Source organism: Stylophora pistillata, chromosome 9 (assembly GCF_964205215.1).
Source record: "Stylophora pistillata chromosome 9, jaStyPist1.2, whole genome shotgun sequence".
Classification (NCBI taxonomy): Eukaryota; Metazoa; Cnidaria; class Anthozoa; order Scleractinia; family Pocilloporidae; genus Stylophora; species Stylophora pistillata.
Genome location: NC_142527.1, coordinates 10,744,844 through 10,766,545, shown reverse-complemented (window position 1 = coordinate 10,766,545; position 21,702 = coordinate 10,744,844). Strand labels below are relative to the sequence as shown.

The 21,702-nt window shown below is 39.0% G+C and overlaps 4 protein-coding genes across 5 annotated transcripts; 2 read left to right on the top strand and 2 right to left on the bottom strand.

Annotated features, from left to right (window-relative positions):
* Positions 1-855, top strand: LOC148723255 (uncharacterized). Its single transcript, XM_088734411.1, has one exon. The coding sequence runs from the start codon at positions 1-3 to the stop codon at positions 853-855; it is 855 nt and encodes a 284-aa protein (XP_088590537.1).
* LOC148723254 (uncharacterized) lies at positions 832-3,359 on the bottom strand. The gene is made up of 4 exons (XM_088733363.1): positions 2,966-3,359; positions 2,625-2,780; positions 2,422-2,552; positions 832-2,317 (listed from the first exon to the last, which is right to left on the bottom strand). The coding sequence occupies exons 1-4, from the start codon at positions 3,085-3,087 to the stop codon at positions 1,578-1,580; spliced, it is 1,149 nt and encodes a 382-aa protein (XP_088589489.1). The 5' UTR covers positions 3,088-3,359; the 3' UTR covers positions 832-1,577.
* Positions 3,360-4,016: 657 nt separating this feature from the next.
* Positions 4,017-11,399, top strand: LOC111328111 (ovochymase-2). 2 transcript variants are annotated; one of them, XM_088733372.1, is made up of 6 exons: positions 4,018-4,180; positions 6,237-6,275; positions 7,706-7,850; positions 9,105-9,361; positions 9,900-10,292; positions 10,562-11,399. In XM_088733372.1, the coding sequence occupies exons 1-6, from the start codon at positions 4,132-4,134 to the stop codon at positions 10,648-10,650; spliced, it is 972 nt and encodes a 323-aa protein (XP_088589498.1). In that variant the 5' UTR covers positions 4,018-4,131; the 3' UTR covers positions 10,651-11,399. The 2 variants fall into 2 exon arrangements, with proteins under 2 accessions (XP_088589499.1, XP_088589498.1); XM_088733373.1 differs by lacking the exon at positions 6,237-6,275 and having other exon boundaries at positions 4,017-4,180.
* Positions 11,400-14,129: 2,730 nt separating this feature from the next.
* Positions 14,130-19,777, bottom strand: LOC148723253 (tolloid-like protein 2). Its single transcript, XM_088733370.1, has 6 exons — positions 19,549-19,777; positions 18,347-18,385; positions 17,212-17,356; positions 16,624-16,880; positions 15,539-15,931; positions 14,130-14,843 (listed from the first exon to the last, which is right to left on the bottom strand). Exons 1-6 carry the CDS (start codon positions 19,604-19,606, stop codon positions 14,755-14,757), a joined length of 981 nt encoding a protein of 326 aa, XP_088589496.1. The 5' UTR covers positions 19,607-19,777; the 3' UTR covers positions 14,130-14,754.
* Between the last annotated feature and the right edge of the window lie 1,925 nt (positions 19,778-21,702).

Sequence of the window (21,702 nt, the reverse complement as noted above, 5' to 3'; positions counted from 1 at the left end):
ATGGCTTTACGTGACTGTCAGTTAGGAAACAAACCAGGGCCATCATCCAAGCTGCCATTGGAGGAGGAGTTGTTCATGGTCGCTGTTAGATTAAGAGTAGGACTTACACTGCCAGATCTGGCATTGAGATTTGGAATCAGTGAAGCAAGTGTTAGCAAAAATTTTTCTGCATGGATTAATCTGCTGTATTTCCACTTAAAAGATCTCTGCCAAATGCCTGACTGTGAGGAATGTGGAAAGGCAAATCAGTTCTCATCATTCCCTGACCTCAAAGTTATTGTGAATTGCACTGAAATCTTTACCCAGAAACCCTCCTCATTAAAGGCCTGCAAAGAAGTATACTCAAATTACAAGAGTCATACAACCTTTAAGTTTCTAGTGGCAATAAATGCACATGGAGCAATTGTTTTTGTGTCTCGAGCATGGGGAGGCAGGACATCAGACAAACACATCACACCAAGCAGTGCAGAATTTATTGCTACCCTAAAGGCAGGGGATGAATTAATGGCTGACAGAGGATTTGATATCAATGAAGCAATGGAAGAAAAAGGAGTGAAGGTTACTATTCCAGATTTTAAAGGAACAGGCAGATCACAACTAAAAAAACACGAGAGAAAGCGCTCAGAGAAGATTGCAGAGGCAAGAATACACGTTGAGAGAGCTATCCAACGAATCAAAACTTTTCAGATCCTGTGTAAACCAATTCCACTCTCAATGGCTCATTTAGCTGAACAAATTTTTACTGTGTGTGCATATCTGGTTAACTTTCAAGCACCTAACAGTAAAAGGAAAGTACCTGATTCACTACAAACAATATCTGTATACAAAACAGGCAGTTTATCAGCTGTAATTTGAACATTAACATTTTTCAAATTTAAGGAACAATCTCTGGCTAAAATGACGAAGACTTCAAATTTCAACCCTGTTTCATCCTGGCTGTGGCCCCTCAATATTTTCACAATTAACATTTTTATAATCAACATATTTTGATAGTCAATATGATTACTCAAAAAGTCATCCAATCATTTGATTAGATTTTTTCTGGAAATTAAAACCCAATGAGGTCAAAAATTAAGACAACATCTATTGTTGTTATACAAAAGCAATCCTATTATCTTAACACTAATGTAAGCAGATACTGTGACAGTCTTAACTTATACAATTTTAAATTTGTCTCAATCAAGCAAGAGTAGAAAATTCAATTCCCAGTTTACCTATTCTTTCAATGCCATATTTCACTCTGGGATAAGCTAACTCTAACAAAAGTATGTTGTAAAAAAACTTCTTGAGTTTTTGTAAATTAATATTCCAGAAATCCTCATTAAAATCCACTCTTCTAACAAACAAATGAGTGCAATCAGAAGCCACAAAGTCAGTCCATCTTCGACCAGTGCAAAACAGCTGCTGTTGCATCTGATAGTAATATTTATGGTTTTCATTAACAATCAAACATCCATCTACATCTTTGACAATGTGTAGTCTTTTCAATGCTGCTTCCAATGTCTCATTGTAATGTGGGTGGATTTTCTTCACCTCAATAGATCCATCATCATCTATCAATCCATCGGGAGAGGCTCCTAGGAAGGGATGAGTTTTTGACACAAAAAAGCCAGATTTTTGTACTTTGTTATTTTCATATATTGTTCAATGATTTCCCCTTCAGAACAAATGCCATCTCTCATGTGTCCAGTTTGAATCTTGTTGTTATATCCAAGGATTTCACTGACAGCTTTGGTGGGACTAGTTGTCTCTTTCATGAGAGCTCGTTTACATTGTGAAGCTGTAATTCTAGGGGTTCTTTCTACAAACCATTGTTTACAATTTGATTGATCCCTTGTAGCCTTTTCGATCTTCTTGATATCATCATCTTGTACTCTGAGCTTGTCAATAATTGCATCAGCTTTTGAAGTGATGTCATGTAGTGAAGCTGGATTTGACTTGATAGGGCTTACTATTGCTCTAACATTCTCATGCTCGGTGATGTCTTCAATGTCCACATTAAAACTGTACGCCAAATGTGGATCATCAGCTGGCAAGAAATCAGGCAATTCTTGCTGTAATGGTGATTGGGGTAGAATATCTTTTTGGGCTAATATGTAAAATATAGGTGGCATGGGGTTTCCATGATTTGCATAGAAAAGGTCTCTCTTTAAGTTCATTTTTAATTCATCCATGGTCCTTTTATCATGCTGTGTGGTTCCATACAAACTTTCTGTTACAGAAGGGGATGGATGGAATTTCTTTGTGTGTGGTTCTTTACCTACTTTGGCCTTATAAAAGTTGATATCCTCTACAATGACAGGTTCAACTTTGGCACCTGTAAAATGGGCAAAAGAGAAATGCATTTGAAAAATAGAAAATAAATCCCGACATATAATAGAATAATAATCCACAATATTATAAAGTTAATTTTCAGGATACCTTTAGGATCTGACCATGAACAAGGCAGATCAGTACAGGTGGGGTCAGGTGGAAGATGCTGTTTTCCCTCAGCTACTACATCACACAGGGTAAAGAGAATAGCTCCCACATGGCTACAGTCCCCTCTCAACCTAGAAAACAAATGCTACATTTAAGTAATCAATTTCATTTGACATTTTTTTAAATAAATACAGCCAGCTTACCCAATTGTGCATTTGCATTGGCAAAACACTGGTTTGCTTGATTGGGTTTCCAGTACAACGTACATCACTTTGCTTTCCTCCTGATCAGTTGAGAATGACGGGTTGCAGATTCCTCTAAGAGCCCAAAGACTTGGGAAATCGGGCAGCAAATGAACTCTAAAGCACAAAACAGTAAAGGAGAGGTCAAAACTATAATGAGACAGAATAAAGACAAAGTTTCAACTTATCTAAAATGTTGCAATTTAACTTTGAAGACGGGTTTATTTTCTCAGACATGCTATTATGTCTTACTTGAAGTGTAGTTGCAATGTTTTATAATCAAACATAAAACACAGACTTACTTGACAGAATGTACATCTTGCTTGTGCTCCCATGCACGAAGTGTCTTATACTTTCGCACAGTTTGCTCTTCATAACCAACTCCAATTAAATATGACTTGACCATTGACTCATCCATGAGCATTGGTATGCATGTTAAGTCTTTCTTCCATTCTTTTTGCTTCTGTAGATAAGCTATGGTTGGTAAAGTCCAGCAAGCTGACTGATTCTCGGTCTTTGTAACGGTCGTGGATGATGTTGACAGATTTAAAGCGTTGCAAACAATGTTTACGAGCGCTTTCTTCCCGATATTTTTCTCAAAATCTACAGAGAGAGCTCTACAAACTTCCTTAGGCTTTGGTTTCGTGAGTTTAGAAGCATCTTTATAACAATTTGGTAGCTTTAAATCCGTTTGTTGGGGATGGGGGGGGGGGGGGAGGTAGCTAGCGAATATGTCTGTTATGGATGTTGCAAGATGACATATGTAAATGTAATTGTATATGTAAATGAAGGTGAGGTGTAGCGTCGTAGGAGACGGTAAACACATGCAGACTTTCGCGACTGAAATTGTAAGAGATATGTCTTGAAATATTCCTTGGCGCTACCGTTCTGGCTGGTGAAGGTCCTTTATGATACGGGGATCAGTTTCGATCTCACGCTGAACGTCGAGTGTTTAAAGGCCCATTAAATGGGCATACGTGCCCACTAGGATGAAAAAAAGCCAGAAAAAGCACAAAAAAAAAAAAAAAAAAAAAAAAGCACGATAAATGTGGAGCTGTAGATTACGTGGCCATGCATAATCATCTTCTTGCATGCATAATCATCTTGCATGCATACCGTCACGCGCGCTTAATTAAGTTTTCGAAAAACTTCAGCTGGCATAGAAATCTGAACGCTATTGTAGAATAAAATCGTCTACAACCTAGATGATGATAGAAATTTTGCAGTGAAACCACGCAATGATCTAACAGCTCGCTGTACATCCTGCTCAATCTCGTGGTTTCACTTCAATTTGGAACTTCGTTGACGTCATCTCTATGATCATTAAGGTTAAAGACAACGGAAACTCGTGGTCAGGTTGTTTAACATATTAAGACAAGAAGATCGTGCGGGCATCTGTTGTATACTCAACTCAGTGAATCCTGATCTTTTACTTTTTTAGACAAAAAGGACTTAACGGTGTTGAAGGATGGGAGAATTTAAATCCAACCAACTGGTTACAGCTGCTTCTGTCATTGGTATGTTGTCCATCCCTCATGTTCTAAAACGTCCTCGTTTCCCAAAGAGGACCTGTATCATTTCCTCGCTTTCAAGTAGAGTTCTTTAGATTTTCATTTTCTTTAAGTCTTTTAAACCTGTTGTCTGGGGCAACTGCGGTTTTGGCTTACGTGAAAAACTACAGAGGCTCCAAAACCGCGCAGTCTGTAGTTCATTGCAAGCAAGCAATGACGACGATTCGGACTAGCTGTTCCAAAAACTCGGCTGGCGAAAACTTAGGCCCGGTTCAGACGTCGTGCTTTTGCCGTGCCAAACTCAGTTAATTACAATTAGGCTCGACTTTGGAAAGAAACACAACTCTGATTCAGAAATCGGGCTAGAGTCGTACGAAATTAGGATTTATTGAAGAAAAATAACCATTTCTTCTCGAAACTGTCCGTGAGAACGCAATGCTATTAGCATAATTTAGGAATTCTTTTCTTGGTTCGGCGGAGGCGCGACGTTTCAATCGCTGTCGCACTGTCGCTGTAGCAGGGCAGAGCTTGTCGAATTTAATTGCTCGCCGAACTTTATTAAAAGTTAATTCAGGCGCCTTGCCTTTGTCGTGCCTCGGCAGGAACCCAACGTCTGAACTGGGTCTTTGTCATCAAAGGCAAGTGGGCACCTCTCTTATGATGCACAAAACTTTATATGCATCGACCCTGAATATCTAAAATCTCGATTTATATCACGAAATGATATTACTTCGTACCGACTAAGGAATTTTAACGGAATAAATTGGATTTTCCACAACCTCATGCTAACTATTTGAAGGGAATCTTTCCTTGTAGTGGACCAGCCTTTCGCACGAAGTTCGATCAACAGCTTCCCTAAGCGAATTTAAAAGTACCTGTAAAATACGTCATCATAACTTTTAAGGTATTTTTATGCTACAAAATCTAAACATCACAATTTTAGCAGAACTTACAGTTTAAAAGACAAGAAAAGGACACTAGTTGTTGGTCATTGACCTTTTTAGATTTGGTGGTTCTGAAAAGAATCAGTGTGGCTCTGAAAAGAGCCGTTTTGGTGGTTTCTTTTACGCCCTCTGTCAAATGAACACGAAACGAATTCCACACGAGCAGAGCTTTAAGGGCTGAGGTGTAGCGAGGATTGCGTCGAATCCACTCCTTTATTGTTATGAATGAAAAAGGAATACTGCTTTTAGAATACTAATCATCATCATCATCATCATGTTTATTTGTTCAAGCAGGTTGAATTTATTGGCAACTGTATAACGAATGACCTTCCATAGAAAGTAACCAACGGAAATTTGCATATGTGCCTAACGGCACGTGCTCGATAACATGCGGGGCGCTTTCCATTTGACCAAAATTTTCGAGATTCCCGGTCTGAAATCGAATGGAGCGGGATAAGTTCAAGGATAAATTTTCGAAAATTTAGGAATACGTTGTGGTTGTGCCCTCTTGGTTGTGGTCGGACGCGTTCCGTTCGACGAGCGAAAATTTCAACATTTTGAATCGGTGATTTTTGTTGAATGGAAACGAAACAGGAGTTCGAATCTCCTTGTGCCGTGAATACACGGCATTCTAGAAATATTTCGTACTCTTAGATTATGCTGAAAGATTTTAGTGCGTGTAAATGAAGTTATCTATCTATCTATCTATCTATCTATCTTGGCTCATTTCAGTTTTATTAGCGGGGTCTAATAATCCGTATGGAATACACTGACAAAGAAACAGCGCAGCCGAGAAATTGCGGCCTCAGGGCGATTGTTTTGAAGACGCCAAACTTCTCATGCGTCGTGCCTAATGAAAATGTTTACGGAGTAACTTGTCATTAATTGGGGGAAGAACTTTCCTTTCGAATATATTTGTGTTTCATCTTGTGTTCCATCTTATCTCGTTATTTTTTCCTCTTCGATCATTTATTCTCTTGCCGTCAAAACCCTGTCTCTTCCCAATCTCTTCCCTCCAAAAGAAATAATTATAAGCAAGGACAGATGAAAACCAGTCCATATGGTTATCTCTAGCCTTTTTTTTCAGTCTAACGTCTAATTAATTTTTTTTGTTTCAGCTTTGTTGTTATGCTTTGACAAAGGACAATGCGATTCAAGTAAGTTTCAAACCCAAACTGTTTCGGTTCAGTATGCAAATTCATTGTAAATCTATTCAGTTCATAATATAGTTGTTGTAGATTCCGATATCAACGGTTCTTCAACTCAAAGTGTTCAGTGATAGTAATTACTAGAGGAAAGATATCGACTACAAACTTACCAACTACTCCCCAATCGATGATCTTCACAAATTTCACGCACTAATCACGAGTCCAAAGTTAGAGAAAACTCAAGACTAAATTTCAAGTACGTACAATGCGACGTCACACAATACTAAATAAGACCTTCATCAATTGACAAATTTCAAGTCTTAGGCTATTTCATTTAAAAAGGGAAATCGCCTGCACATACACTTTTCCACTTACGGTGAGATTTGAGAAATCACTTCTAGAATTGTGCGTGCTGGGCATACAATGCACAGGTTGTCGACGTTTTGATCTGTTCACTTACACGTGCAAGAGGTAATTGAGGCCGCGTCTACTTTACTTGACAGTCATAAGAAATTTTAACATTGGGAATGCTACCCAAACAGAGTCGTTCCGACTGATGGAAATATGTCAAGATTTATTTTTTTTGTCTTTTATTTTGTGCGTGTGTAAACTGTCAGGTTTGAAACATCTAAAAATGATCCTGCCAAAGTTCATAAAGTACAGTGAAGTATGTTTAAGAAAATGGAGCACATCCGTTTTCAGAAAATGGACCTTATAAGGTACTAACCCTGATTTAAACAAGCAGTTAACTAAAACGCTGCCTTCCAAAGTTTTCTTAAAAGTAAATGAAACAATCAATAGTTGTAATCAGGACTTAAAATGAAGTATGAAATTGAAGCTGAAAATAGTAGAAAAGTGCTTTCCTTCTTTGCTCTTCACCAGGGTTGCAAATTACATAATAGACGAGCAATGAGCTTGCGCGGGATTTCTGTTGTTATTGTGCCTGTGCATTCCCATTTTTGGCTTTCTATTTGCTCGCCCAAAATGTAATGCCTGATTTGTGCTTGAAATGCAGCTTGTTGTGCGGGCTGAATGTAGTTTCTGGTATTGAGACATGGACGGATGGGACGAAGTTTTGGTCATGACTTCAAATTCAAATTTTATCCACTTGATAAACCATCAGGATCCGCCGAGAGAATTGCGCTCTAGCTCTAGTTAAAACCGGCCACAAGTCAGTAAAGGTTCGAGTTAATTAGATTCGAGTGTATCAGTGAAAATTGGCAAGTATCTTCCTCTCGGAAAAGTTAGGAACTTGCTACTCCGTTATGGACTCCTAGTGGCTCCTTCCTTACGGTATATTATCCAATAGGTTCACTCAATTTGGGTGAGAAATGAACTCAAAATTTTAACTTACCCTTTGTTTTCCCCCTTCCCAATGGTATGTTTGGGTATATTTGAGTGAAAAATGAAGTCTCTCTACTCTTTTTTCTTCACCATAGTTTGTCCCAATGGCATAACAAACATCACAGCTTCCAGTGGTAAGCTTGTATATCCCGAGTCAGGCACTTATGGTAAGAATGAGACCAAATGTTGGAGCATTACGGTTCCCGACACTTATGCTGAGATTTTCTATCGTTTTTCCAAGTAAGTTTTCTACGTCTACGCTATTCATTAATACGCGAACTCTGAGGCTCAGACTTCATTTCATGCTACCGTCAATCATTATCCTAATGGACATCTATAAGCAGAGACAAACAAAATCGCGAAGTTATTCCATAACAACTCGGAAATTACCTTTGAACGCTCGGAAATATGGTACTAGTTCCCGAAAGGATCTAAACATGATTGCCGGTGGCATTTAGCGAATTCTTTAAACGATGCATCTCCAGTCTCGTAGCTTGCATACTCTTGCAGGGAAGAGTCAACGAAAGAAAAATTGAAACGAGTTCCCAGCTACGTCATTGTTTTTTATTTGTTGTTGGCAAGCCTAGGTTTTCTTCCTTCTGATCAGGAAAAGAGAACTAGAATAAAAAAAAGAATATTTGGTGGATCAAACTGCATCTGATTAGACTGTAACGCTTCAAGCACCTGGTGCAATTGGCTTTCGTATTTCATTTTGATGTTGTGATAATGACTGACAATAGTGCGGATAATCATTATCATAATATAGTTATAAACATTTTTTTCATACCGGAGATCCTTGCAATGTACTTGGCTCTCATTGGTGCAATTTATCCACGAATAGCACCCTTTTTTACTCACAATCGCATTTTTCCCCAGCCGATGAGAAAGCTTCACTAAAACACAACAACCAATCAATCCCTCTCTTATATTTGTATCGCTTCTTTTTGCCAAATGAAAAAATGTAATTTAACGTAAAGGGCATCTAATTAGTTCCCTATATTATGCCCTTCTCCATCTTCTTATCTTTCTCGTAATAATTTTTTAGATTCTAATTGTTTGAAATAAAGGAAATAAAAAATACAAAAACGAATACAAAATACAAACCGATCAGATTTCAAGGATTCTTTAACGTAACTCATCAATTTGCTGGAAAAGGACAACGTTGGCAACTTTTTACAAACCAGCTCAGTACTGGATCATTGAAAAATTTCTGCGGACTAAAAATTCCTGTGTTTGAGTGACTGAATTTTGCGTTTTCAAATTGCACCAAAAAACAAGTTAAAACTTATAAAAATTGCACTTTACTCTGTTCAGTTACCATTCTTAACCAATCCATCCTTTGACGGGAATTTTTTAGGCCCAACACGGTCAGAAAACGGATAAAGACATTATAAATAAGTTCGAAGTGATTGAAAAATATATCTATCTTCATTTTGTCTCTAAGGGTGGAAAGAACTGAAAGGTAACTATATCGGTTTGTCATATTTTTCCCAGGTTTGACGTAGAAATGTGCTCTGGTTGTAAGTGCGACCATCTTCAAACTGGAAATTCCTACAGCTCTTTAGACGATCAGACTAAAGAGTGTGGACGATATAGCTACAACTATTTACAAGGATATATCTACAACGTCGACTGGAGTGCTGGACGTTACGGCCATGTTAGTGGATCGACGCTCTATCTTCGTTTTGTGTCGGATGATACTGCACATTACACAGGATTTAGCTTAACCTTCATAGCTTCGTCCCAGGCTGGTGGGTAATAAATATACAAAGAGGATCTCAATAGGTTGATGGCATATAATGCCCGCCTTCAAGTAAAAAATCTAGCAAATCCGATGCCTTTGACACTCAACCTACCTCCAGCGGTTGAGTCTGTTGAGTTTGACTGAGCAGTGGCAGGGCATAAGCTCGACAGCCAGTCAGGCGAAACAGTGCGTTGTTGAAATAAGCTAAGAAGCCCCTTCCAAACTAACGGGCAGACAACAATTTGAGGCTGAAGAGAGCAAACCTACTCTTCCCACCCCTGAGCTTTGGGTACACACAACCGCTGGTGACCCACCTTGGAGCCTGTAGGTTTTTGCAACCCCTCCTAAGCCTGCTGGTTTGGACTCTTCACCACCCTCCAACCACAGGGTGCTCACCCGATAGCTTAGCTGTGGCAGGGCATGAACGTTACTATCAATCTTGCAACATACCGTGCAGTGTGCGGGCATGTTTTTGCCCCTCATAGCAGACATAAACCCTAGATAACCTTTATTGACTTCGTGAACTAATTTTTTCATTTTTTTAGGGGGTAATATAAACTATCTGAATGTAACCGAAGATGAAACCATTGAGTTTGGCACACCAAAAGTTGACTTTGAGAACTACCCTTCAAGTTACGCAGAACAGTGGGTTTTAATCGTCCCTGAGGGGCGGAAGGTCCAGATAGACTTCGACGTATTTGAAATGGAAGACAGTGAGGATTGCAAAAATGACTATGTTGAGTTCCGTGAAGCATCCATCACGGTTGGTAATCCTAAAGTAATAATTGGCCGTTCTGGCACAATCCTGACTAGTCACCTGTGTGGAAGTACAAAGCCGAACTCGATATTGAGCCAAGGGAACATGGTTTGGGTTCAGTTCAGGAGTGACAGAAACTCCACTACTGTGTACAAGGGATTCAAAGCTTCGTTTAAAGCAGGTGTGTTATAACAACGAGTTTTGCTATTTTATTACTTTTTTTCGTGACATCTTTCTCCTTTGGAAAGTACGGCTCATTTGACTCTTGGTGAATAATCATCTGAGTGATTCACCACTGCCCAAGACAGCAGCACGACAATGTTTTAGATTTTTTGTTTGTTTTGTTGTTGCTTGTTTTTTAAGACCACTAACTTTTTACCCCTTTCTAACTAACTAGGCATGAAAATGAATAATTGGTAAATTGTCCAAAAATCTTTTTCATCATTTTAGGACAGGGAAGATTGTCTGTCAGCCGTCCAATGATACTTCTGTTTCTCTCAGCTCTGATCATGCGCTTATCAAAGAACAACTTGTTCTAGTCCCGTCAAGTGTATCCGGGAAATGTCTTTTGTTCACCGAAGTTTTAAATCCTACACATTTAGCTAAACTCTGATTATGGACTGAAAATTAACGGACTTTGTAAAGTATTTCCTTGTGAAGGTTTGTCTCGGAAATCTTTCTTAGCACATTTTTATTTCTCAGCGGATCGAATTTCTGTGTGTTGTTGTTTTATTTTTTCCATCTAGCAAAGTTTTTCATATCAGTTTTCCTGGATCAATTTTATTTGTGTCCATAAATCAGTTCGAAAAAAACGAAAATATGACAATAAACCCGGTTTGAAAGCGCTTAGACCAGAAAAAGCTTTAACAGCATTATATGCAACTTTGAAATAATTTTATATCTATAAGTTATTTGTCAAGCGTGAGGTCAATATGGCTGGACATTGGCACAGTTCATCTTTGGCAGGAGACGAAGTCAAGATCTATATAAAGGGACAAAAAAGAACAAGGCTAGCATCCTGGCAGCCATCTTGACCCAACAAGCTTGGTTAATCAAGGATTTATCATATAGCAAACATGCATAAATTTAGTGCAAGAAAAAAAGAGAATTGAAAGCCGGTTTGAATGCGCTCAGACCAGGAAAAGCTTGAACAACATTATAAGTATCTTTGAAATAATACTCAAGAAAGGCTTGTTTATTTTCAAGCACTGGGAAACTCATATCACCTTGTTTATCAATTCTTATATTTTCAGGTTTTTATAGCATAATAAACGGCTCACGAAACTCGTTCATGTTTTCTTTGTTCTGATTGGTACCTGTCGCTTTTTACGACTCCACTGCCGAAATTTCCCTAAAATTACGAACTTTGTAAATCCTGCAGTAAATGGTTTGAACCCGGGGGTAACATGTGAAGGTGTGGTCTGATCGTCCGGGTGAGTGTAGTCCTGAGAAGGACTGTTGTCGGTGGCAGTGACTGACGTTTCGACAACCTGTGCGGAAGTCATCATCAGAGTCAAGTGAGTGATTGTTGTCAGTAGAATGTTCTTATTCCAGTTCGTGTGAAATGATCGGTTGGTTTTGCCGTGATGTTATTGGCTGTAAGACTCAAGTGACGTAAGTCGTTCGTGATTGGTCTGTTTCGGTCTGTCGGTAAAGCTAGGTTGTTCTTTTTCGGTCGTTTGTGATGTTTATGTCGTGAATGAGTCGTTTGTATGGGGCGGGTAGTTGTTGACATCTGTTTAGGGGAGTCTGTTCTAAGTTAGTAAACCAGCTTTCCAGAGTCAGTCGTTGAAAATAGTCAGTGCTGTAGGTTAGGCATTGCGCAGAGTCCCAGTCAATGTTGTGGTTGGTAAGTCGATGGTGTTCAGCAATGTGATTGCTGACATCACCTTTCCTCGTCGCCCGTCTGTGTTCAGTCAGTCTTGTTGTGAGGTTTCTGCCAGTCTCACCGATGTAGGAGGCTTGGCAGTCGGAACAATTGATCTTATAAATCGTTCCCTGTCTGTTCCTCGGTTCGTCTTTGTCTTTAACGTTGGTTAGTAACTGACGTAGTGTGGTGATGGGTTTGTGGGCGACGCGGATATTGAAGGGTAGTAAGATGCGCGAGATGTTTTCAGACATACCTTTTATGTACGGTATGGTTGCTGTAGTCGTAGGGGTTGCGGTGTCGTTTGTTTCGGTAGTGGTAGTGGGTCGGTGAGTGTTTCGTCGGATGAAGTCGTTGTTGTAGTTGTTCTTCGTAAAAAGACGGTGAAGGTATTTGTTCTCGTCGGATAAGCTGTCTGTCGAGTCACATACTAGTTGTGCGCGTCGTGTTAGAGTTCTGATAGTTGTGGCTTTGTGTGATGTAGGGTTGTAGGATGACTCGTCTAGTAATCTGTCGGTGTGTGTCGGTTTCCTGTAAACTGTCGTTCGTAATGAGTTGTCGTTGTGGCTTACCAGGCAGTCTAGAAAAGGAAGTTTGCCATTTTCTTCGACTTCTCTGGTAAACTGTATGTCAGTGTTTTGTTCGTTAAGGTGGTTGTGGAATGCGTCAATTTCGTCGTGTCGAACGGCGGTGAATGTGTCGTCAACGTAACGTAACCAAAGCGGTATCGTTTGTCGGCAAGTCGAAAGGGCGCGTTCCTCGATGTTCTGCATCACAATTTCTGCTATAACAACAGAAACTGGAGACCCCATGGCAGTGCCGTGTAACTGTTTGTAGTGTTTACTTTTTGTAATTACTGTTTGTAGTGTTTTGTAAATCCTCCAAGCAATTTTTTCTTGCGCGGGATTTAAGTGGGCAATCCTGAGCCGATCATGCCAGGTCGGGTAGCCAATTAGAACAAATGTTTCGCTTCTTCTTTCCCACTGGCGCTTCTTGAAAGCGCGCTTGTCCTCCCGGGCCCCCTGCACCTAAAAATAAAATTGTAATTGAACGATATTTTAGTAGTTGTCCAGTGCGCGCACTTCTCTTGTAAGCAATTAGGTTCTATTTAGGTTGAAAAAAAGTCTCGATATTTTCAACCCGCTTGGTCCGTACGTCATGACCTCGGGCAAAGTATCCTCCGTCCGTCCCTCCCACTGAGTCAGTAAGTACATCTCATTCCCTGTGTAATATGTATCACATTTTGTGGGTGCAAACAAGATTGAGTTTAAATTTCTCTTCAGATCAGATCAATGGAAACAATTTCTCGTAGTCAGGATAATCAAATGATTTTTCTGTCTAGATTGGTGGAAAATAGGTTTGTAGGCATTTCATCCATAATATTTTTGAGTTCAACTGCAGCAGTCATATCGACGGTAATATTTGATTAAAGTTACTACCCAGGAACTGATAAGTTGTCGAATAATGTTTGGAAACTTCTCTTGATTTTTCTCCATCATATCCCTGCCTAAAAAAATAAAAAATATTAGGAACCAGTAATGATTTATCGTGGAGGGGTGGAGGGGAGAGGGGGGGGGAGGAGTGGAGGGTACCCCTTATCTTTGTCTGAATCTGTGCATTAGAAACTATTTGTATCTAATTCCCTCAATATTTTAGACGGCAGATGGAGTACTGCTGCATGTGACAGAACTCCTCGAATAAGCGCCGCATCGGAGCGCTTATTCAGAGGGTGGGGGGAGATCAATTTGAAATAACAATTTTCCCCTTATAGGGATAATTTTACATCTGAATTATGCCATGAAGAATAAATGGGAGAGCGCGCTTGAGATCAAATTAAAATGTAAATTGACTGAGCTCGTCCATCCATTAAAAAAAAAAAAACAAAGCAGTCTGCAATACTCATGGAATACGTGCGTGCTTACTTAAAAGGATTTATACGTGACGTTTCGCGTTGTTACAATACTGTTATAAAGGTAAAAGTGTGAGAGAAGAAACTGAGTATTGATGTATGTATGGCGGCAAAGAACTAACCTGCACAAATAAAAAATCCCCTCCTTCCACCCCTTACTCACCTGGGAAGCCTGCTCATTTCATTGAATGTTGAAAACGCTTACATTTTAAAAATAAACTCAAAAAGGTAGCCAGAGCAACTCAGGGATTTATCTTTTCTTTTAATGCCAACTAGCCAAGCCTAAAACAACAAGTCGTCTCGAGATTGCACGTATACACAGATTTTCCAAAAGGCTTTTGAGTGATTTATTGCTGAACACCTATTCAGTCTCCTCTACATTAATTCCGAAAACATTGGGCCCTGTTCATAATAATTTTTTTCTGGTTCAAAGAGCTCAGAAAATGATATATGAGGAGTAAAAAAAAATCCTTGCCAAACCGATGGTTTTGCCGCAAACCATGCCTGGTCTGACGATCACGCTATTGACTTTGAAAACGCTTTTGTCATTGATAAAGTCGTCTTAGAACACGAAAGACACTATAAGTATGGGATACCACGGTATCCATCGAAGGGACATACTCACATTAAAGAAAAACCGACAGCTATTCAGGCTAGCACTCAAAAAAAAATAAAAAATTACAAACAGACACTCCGATCTTTTTAAACTTGATAGTACTTCGTGAAAAATGATGTGATAAGGTCAATCTTGAATCATTCAAGTATAAATTCACATTCTAAAAAAATTAATTATTTCCATGCATTTGAGCTGGGAACCCTAAAGCAGTAGTAAATTGTGAAGTTCTTCTTGGTACTCAGTTGATGAAATTACAACACGTTGCTCTTTGATGCGACCAAAAGCAAAGCTGAGAAGCAGAGGAGAGACTGGGGGCTGGAAACGAACAGTGTTCCTTGTCCTGTAAAAATCAAAACACATTCAAAATTAATTATCAGAGTGCAATTCTTCAGTCAATCTCAAGGTACAATCTCCTCTACTTTTGAAGTATCTGCCCAAAACGTCATTAGAGAGTTTTAGATCACGTCTGGTGTGTTAACTACAAACTGAAACTGCGGTTAGCGGAGTTAGGTTTGAAGTTAGAAATTTTCGAGATTTTCAGCCTTTCAAACCGACCTTAGCTTTCAACTGAAATAAAGCAACATGTCAAGTTAAGTCAGGTGATGAAAATACGAAATTGAATCCTTCACGAATTTTTCCTGGATCACTTCCCATTTCAGAAAAGCTGGGAGAATCTACAAATAGCCGAGTTCGTGACGGAAACTTCTCTCACCTGGATAATTTCGGCGGTTTCTATCCATTCCTCACGAAAACATATACAAGCCACAAACTTGATATTCAAGAAATGTAAGTTGCCTGAAATAGCTCAACCAGCGAGGATTCCCCTCGGCATAAACCCAAAATGGGAATGGGGGGGGGGGGGGGAAGGGTAAATCAGTCTCTCAGCTTGATCATTGCGTAAGTTCTCCTTTTCAGCCGTAAGAGAGCGGGAAGGTTAGCGGAGAGCCCTCTTGCAGGCTACAAAACTATAAAACTACAAAAAAGCATTGCAAGTACACAGGCGTCCCGTCGCCACGAGGGGTTTTTATACTTCACCTGCTTTAAAGGTTGCTTTGAATCCCTTGTACACTGTGGTAGAGTTGCTGTTACTCTTGAACTGAACCCAGACTACATTCCCTTGACTCTGTATCGAGCTCGGCTTTGTACTTCCACACAGGCGATTGGTCAATATTGGACCGTACTGGCCAGATATTGATTTTGGATCACCAGGCACAACGTATGCTTCACGGAACTCAACGTAGTCATTTTTGCAGTCCTTGCTGTCCTCCAGATTAAAGGAGACAAAGTCTATCTGGACCTGCCTTCCCTCAGGAACAATTAAGAACCATTGTTCTTTGTAATTTGAAGGGTAGTCATCGACGCCGGCCTTTGGTGTGCCAAAAGAAATGGTTTCGTCTTCGGTTGCGTTAAGATAGTTTACGTCTCCCTCTGCAGGGTAAAAGATATTTTTTTAATGTTTGAAAGTCAGAAAAAATGAAGAAACGCTTGTTTTCTTCCTAATTTGAAACAGTAATGCGAATGTAAAAAAATTTATCGCTGCATGACAGATTTCTGACCGAGTAGGTAAGCGCAAAGTATCTATATTTCCAAATTTGCTGCAAATCTTTAAGGGAATAAATCTTGATTTGTTTCGTTTGTTTTTTCTTGTCACTCTAGCTATACTCCCAATCAGAAACTTCTTTCGGTGTTTCAATGGACTATTAATTAAAAAAACGAAAAAAACAAGAAAACAGAAAACGATGGGAATTTCTTTATGCAATTTTCGTGGACGTTAGGTCAGCCTCACGACTTCCTGTGCTAGTTCCAGTTCTCTTCGCTTGTGTTTAGAAAGCGGACTATGATTATGGGCTACAAGACAATTTTCCCAAAACTCTTACTCATTCCCCCTCTATTTTTTTGGTATTATTTTGGGTGACTCTGGATGTATGTAGTAGAACACCAATATTCATTTGCATTGCGCTATTTTTTTGCACACCAATTGTTCATAGTTTCTGGTGCCAATACTTCCTTTGTATGTTCTTGTTTTGTCGCTCATTTTCTTTCATCATGTTTTCCGTGTCTTAATTGTGCCATTTTTGATTAGTTAGCTTGGTTTTTGTTTTGGTAACTTTACTACTTACCAACGCTAGAGCCACCAATAAAGGTAAGATTGAATCCGCTGTAATGTTCAGTGTCATCCGACACGAAACGAATGTAGGCTGTCGATCCCGAAACATCAAAGGCAATTCCACCACTCCAATCGACGAACCAGAGATACTCGTATAAATAGTTGTAACTGTATCGTCCACATGATTTGGACTGCAAGTGTAAACTATTGTAGGTGTTACCACTTTGGAAATGGTCACATTTACAATTCTCGCATTTTTCAATGTCGAACCTGATAAAAAAAATATACAAACAGTTATAATCAGCTTTCTGTCGACATCGATAAATAGGGGACCATTCATTATTTATCGTCTGGGGGAGAAAAGGTGGAGGTGAGAAAAGGTGGAGGGGAGAAAAGGTGGAGGGGAGAAAAGGTGGAGGGGAGAAAAGGTGGAGGGGAGAAAAGGTGGGGGGGAGGGGTGAGTGGGAAGGGAAGATTCAAGAGGGATCACGTGGTTTTTAGGGGAAACCTAAGTTAGATCAGTCGTCGCCAACAGATTATAAGAGGAGACTACAAAAAATTGAATGCTAATTTTTTAGCTGGTCAAAGACGATAAACTTACTTGTAAAAACGAAAACCAATGTCTGCATAAGTTTCAGGAACTTCAATTTTCCAGCACTTGGTCTCATTCACGCCATAATTACCTGACGTGGGATATATGAGGCTACCACTAGGTGCTGTGATGTTTATTATACCATCGGGACAAACTGTTTAGGAAAGAAAATGTGGAAAAAACTAATTATTCCCAGATATTAAATATTGCCATCTGCTTTGCAGCCTGTAACTTGAGTCGATAAACGTAATTTACTCCAGTCGATTTTAGTTAACTCTCTGCATCTTTCAGTAAAGGAAAATAATTTTTTTAATCTATCCCCTGAGATTTACAAGCTGAAAAGACGTGAAATGAATATTTATTCACGAGCTGGTCGAAGAGTCAATTAAATGACTCACATCGCACTTTTAAAGTGTGAGGAAAACGACTCGTCCAATCAGGAGCCGCGGAAGATAGACAGCCAAATTTAGAGGCCAAAAACGAAAAAAAGAAAACTCCTGAACGACACACAAGCTATGAATAAAAGCAATAAAAAAAGATTCAAATATAAATATCGATAGACAATGGCGCATTCATAACAAGATGGTCATTATTTTATTTTATTTTATTTTATTAGATTCGCCGACAGGCAGGGACACCACAAAAGCTTGCGCCAATTACTGCGGGCCCAGTAAACCCACCCGTCCCACCTCAGGGGAGGACATCCATGACACAGTAATCTCGTGCGTGGGAAATTAACGTCTCCTACCCCTGACCCTGCAGGAGACGGGACCTCCATTTATTCGTCCCTATCCGACAAGACTAGAATATTTAACCATTTCTTGATGTTATAGAAAGGTAGCATATTCTCATTTATTTTAAGACCTTGAATGTTGGTCCGGCCGGGTTTCGAACCCTCGACCTCCCGCACAACAGTCCAGCGCTCTATCCATTAGCTGTGTTGAATATGTATGCGAGAAGTTTATCGCGGAACACATGTACAGTTCGATAACTAACTTTTCTTGCATGTGTGAAAAGCGTTTGGCTTTATCGAATGTAATCTGATATAAAGAGAACCCCCTTAAACATCAGAATTTCACATCGTTTTATTTCAGACTCAAACCCTCAGCTTGATTATGAAAATTGGTTTGTGCACGGAACTTACTTGAATCACATTTTCCTTCTTTGAGGAGAAGCGTCAGAACTGCAACAGGACAAAACGAAAGTGATATTACGCGTTAACAAATTAGAAGTATATTTTTCCCTTCGCGTTTATAGCTATCGAGCGTTGACAAGTGTTAAGTGATTGCTGGGATTGCATCCGTCAACTGAGCTGGAGAATGAAAACTAACGGAGAAGTCGACAACTGACACAAATCAGTGAAAACCTAAACTACTTTATATCACATTAATATTATAATATATTTATGTTTGAAGGCGGGGAAGGCGAAAATGGACAGACTACCAGGAAACCAGGCTAACATTATCATTTAGCGGGAGACATCCTAGTAGAAAACGATTTTTCAAATTGTGGCATTAAAATGCACTAGTTAGCCAGCAAAAAAATTGTGAACCAAGTTTTGATGATGATATAAAAACTTTAAAACCGAGACACAAACGAAAATTCTCGTCAGTGCAGTTAATTATTTACATCCTGTAGAAAGTAGCAACCTGCAGAAGAATTAACTGATTTATCGCAAACATATGACAAAAAACTGAAAACAAGAAACTTTTTGGATGAAAATGTGTCGATTGAAGAAATTGTTGCTTTAATGCAAATAAAAAAGCTACTCTCGCTCGCTTTACCACTTGCGCCAGCTTTCTCAACTCACAAAGTTTCTGGAAATAATTGTCTTTAATGCGTTACCGTTGTACTAGTATACTACATGTTCAGCCCTTTGTTACTTTTTAAGTAGAGAGCACTTGTGTCACGCCAACTAATTTGCGCCTGTTGTTGCTATGGCTGTAGATGCTGCTGCTCTGATCCTAGCTATCGTTATAAGAATGCTAATAAATTATCCTACAACGCGTTTTGACCCTCGTAAACTCACCTTAATCCGGTAATAAATCAATTTGAAATGTCAGAAAGTTATATTGCGCAAGAAACACTAATGGTAACAGATATTTCGTGTTGAACTTTGTTCCCGGCAGCTACATATGACAAGTAGGGATGAATTTAGCGTCCTGATAATTATGCGAATCACATTGTATTCATCTCAAGATTCATTCGGGAAATCGGCTTGATTCTCATCGCTCCCTATCTAAATTCGGTAACGGCGTCACAGGAAGAAATAATGGTTTATCGCAATCGCAGCCCTCTTGCTTCTGGCTTAATCGTGTTAGTATTGCGAAAATTTAAAGTACTGACCTGTAAACCATAGAACACGAAACAATTCGGTCTGCCTTCTTTTAGCCCCAAACACCATGACTTGTTTGCGAAGGTGAGTTGAACTGAATTGTCAGCGAAAAAGGCTGATTCTTCGACTTTGCGTATTTTGTTGTCGACTCGAAGCAATAAGTGGCGAACACTGAACTATCCGAGCATTAAAGGCGTTCTCAGTAACCAAGCGACCAGAAAAAACATCTGATCTATTTTTGGAAGCTACAGTGGTTTTGACAGGTCTAAACAATTACTCACGAATCAAAAAAAAATATTTCATTTACACGTTATCTATGCATGTTACGCATAACAGCAATGCAAGATGAATAAGACTTTTTCTGGTTTATATTCGCGTCTCAACCTTCCAATTGTTTTGACAGGTCTTAACGCTTACCATAGTTAGTATGCACTTACTCACGAATTAAAAAAAATTCTTTTCATTCGAATGTTATGTCTGCATGATGTTAAGCGCAACATTAGTGTAAGATAAATTTTTTTTTTTTGGTTGATAGAGGTTTTGCATGGCAGCCATGTTGCATGGCAGGAACAATGAAAATATTTTGCATAAGAAAGAAGATTTTTTCCTTTGGGAAAAATAATCTATTGTTCCTGCCATGCAACATGGCTGCTGTGCAAAACCTTTATAGTCGCATCTTAACCATCCGATTGTGAACATAATTTGTTTTACATGTAACGACTGTTTCTAAAATAATCAAGTTTGAGGTTACAATTTGTTGTATAGATTTTCCCCAGTCCATCTTGTGTAGCATATGACTTTTCGTTGCCAGGAAAATTGTGGTCTCAGAAAAAATTTGTCCGGCGCCATCTCTGCAGTTCTCTCTCGAACAAAAGGCAAGATTTTATTCTTCATTATGCAAACAGTCTCTTGGATAAAGATAACAATAGCGAAAATAGTATATTCCCTGTGGGATCACAGTTTTGTTTTAGAAAAGTAGGGTTTGCACGGAAATCTTTCCTGAACTCGTGTTCAAACTGCTAAGAGAGTGTCTTTATTTCGCGACAAAGAAAGACCCTTGTTAGCCCATACTAATCGAAAACACAAGTTCTTAGTCCTTTAAGTAATCTATTGTTTCCGCTATTGTCTTTCCTTATGAAAGAGCTGCATACGGGATAGAAATGATGTTGTATGCAAATCTTTGAAGTACTCATTAATGTTGTAAAGCCTTACTAGAAAAATGTAAACAACTATGAATTCATAACTGCGTTTCGAATTGACGATGTTTAGTTTTTTAAGTGCGCGAGAAAAAGCCTTCTTGGCCTCGCTATTGGTCTAATAATCCTTATGTTTTAACACCTGCCGACTAGGCTAGGAACGGTGATTCACATTAGTATGAAAGAAAAATGTTTAAGCCCACCATTTAGCAAAGAAGTATCTGAGTCGTGGCAAAATCTTGTTTTTGATTTCATTCCTTCGAACCCTTGTTTTTCAAAACAAAGAGATGCGTTGAAATGACTTGTAGTATTAAACCTTTTGTTTCTTAGTATCTCAGTAGCGACTATTAAGCAAATTAACATCAGCATGTGGCAAGCACTCCCTCCGCCATTTAGGGCCCAATCCAGACTTGAGAGCAGTTACCGCCTTAAAATGTTTCAAAAACAAAATACGTACATTAGATTTAGTTACACTAATGGATAATGGATGCAAGTGCTGTCATCATTGTAATTCATAGATACATTTGTCATACTGTAAATATTGATATCATTTATACTTACGCTTATATTTAAATATTTTTACCTTAATTTATATTTATTTATGTTGTGTCCCCTGATTAGTGTCCCATAATTAGCACAGGTTTCTAACATAAGCTAGGAGGTTTCTTTAGACACCTTAATAAAGTTTTTTTTTCTTTGCATCATTATCATGTCTTTTCAAAGTAAAGCTAGCAATTGTGAACGATAATTACATACTGGGAAACGTTTTGTAAGTAATATAGAATATAATGATGTAAGAAAGGGGATTCAGACATAATTTAACACTGAGATTTGTAAAAAAACTCTCTCCTCGAAACCAGAATTTAGGAAGGCTATAAACTTTTTCAGCCTCTTCCCCGGGCTTTCAATGAAAACCTGAAACATACCGGTACAGAGCGACAAGGGCCATGCGAAGGAACTGGGGATGAG

Excerpts from the sequence above, each read along its gene's own strand:
- LOC148723255 (XM_088734411.1), top strand. The coding sequence starts at position 1 with ATGGCTTTACGTGACTGTCAGTTAGGAAACAAACCAGGGCCATCATCC.
- LOC148723254 (XM_088733363.1), bottom strand. The coding sequence starts at position 3,087 with ATGCTCATGGATGAGTCAATGGTCAAGTCATATTTAATTGGAGTTGGT. Across the intron at positions 2,781-2,965 it reads CAAGATGTACATTCTGTCAA|AGTTCATTTGCTGCCCGATT; the intron begins GTAAGTCTGTGT and ends TTTGTGCTTTAG. Across the intron at positions 2,318-2,421 it reads TTCATGGTCAGATCCTAAAG|GTGCCAAAGTTGAACCTGTC; the intron begins GTATCCTGAAAA and ends CCCATTTTACAG.
- LOC111328111 (XM_088733372.1), top strand. The coding sequence starts at position 4,132 with ATGGGAGAATTTAAATCCAACCAACTGGTTACAGCTGCTTCTGTCATT. Across the intron at positions 9,362-9,899 it reads CATAGCTTCGTCCCAGGCTG|GGGGTAATATAAACTATCTG; the intron begins GTGGGTAATAAA and ends TCATTTTTTTAG. Across the intron at positions 10,293-10,561 it reads CAAAGCTTCGTTTAAAGCAG|GACAGGGAAGATTGTCTGTC; the intron begins GTGTGTTATAAC and ends TCATCATTTTAG.
- LOC148723253 (XM_088733370.1), bottom strand. The coding sequence starts at position 19,606 with ATGGTGTTTGGGGCTAAAAGAAGGCAGACCGAATTGTTTCGTGTTCTA. Across the intron at positions 16,881-17,211 it reads ATTGGTTTTCGTTTTTACAA|GTTCGACATTGAAAAATGCG; the intron begins GTAAGTTTATCG and ends TTTTTTTATCAG. Across the intron at positions 15,932-16,623 it reads TATTGGTGGCTCTAGCGTTG|AGGGAGACGTAAACTATCTT; the intron begins GTAAGTAGTAAA and ends TTTACCCTGCAG.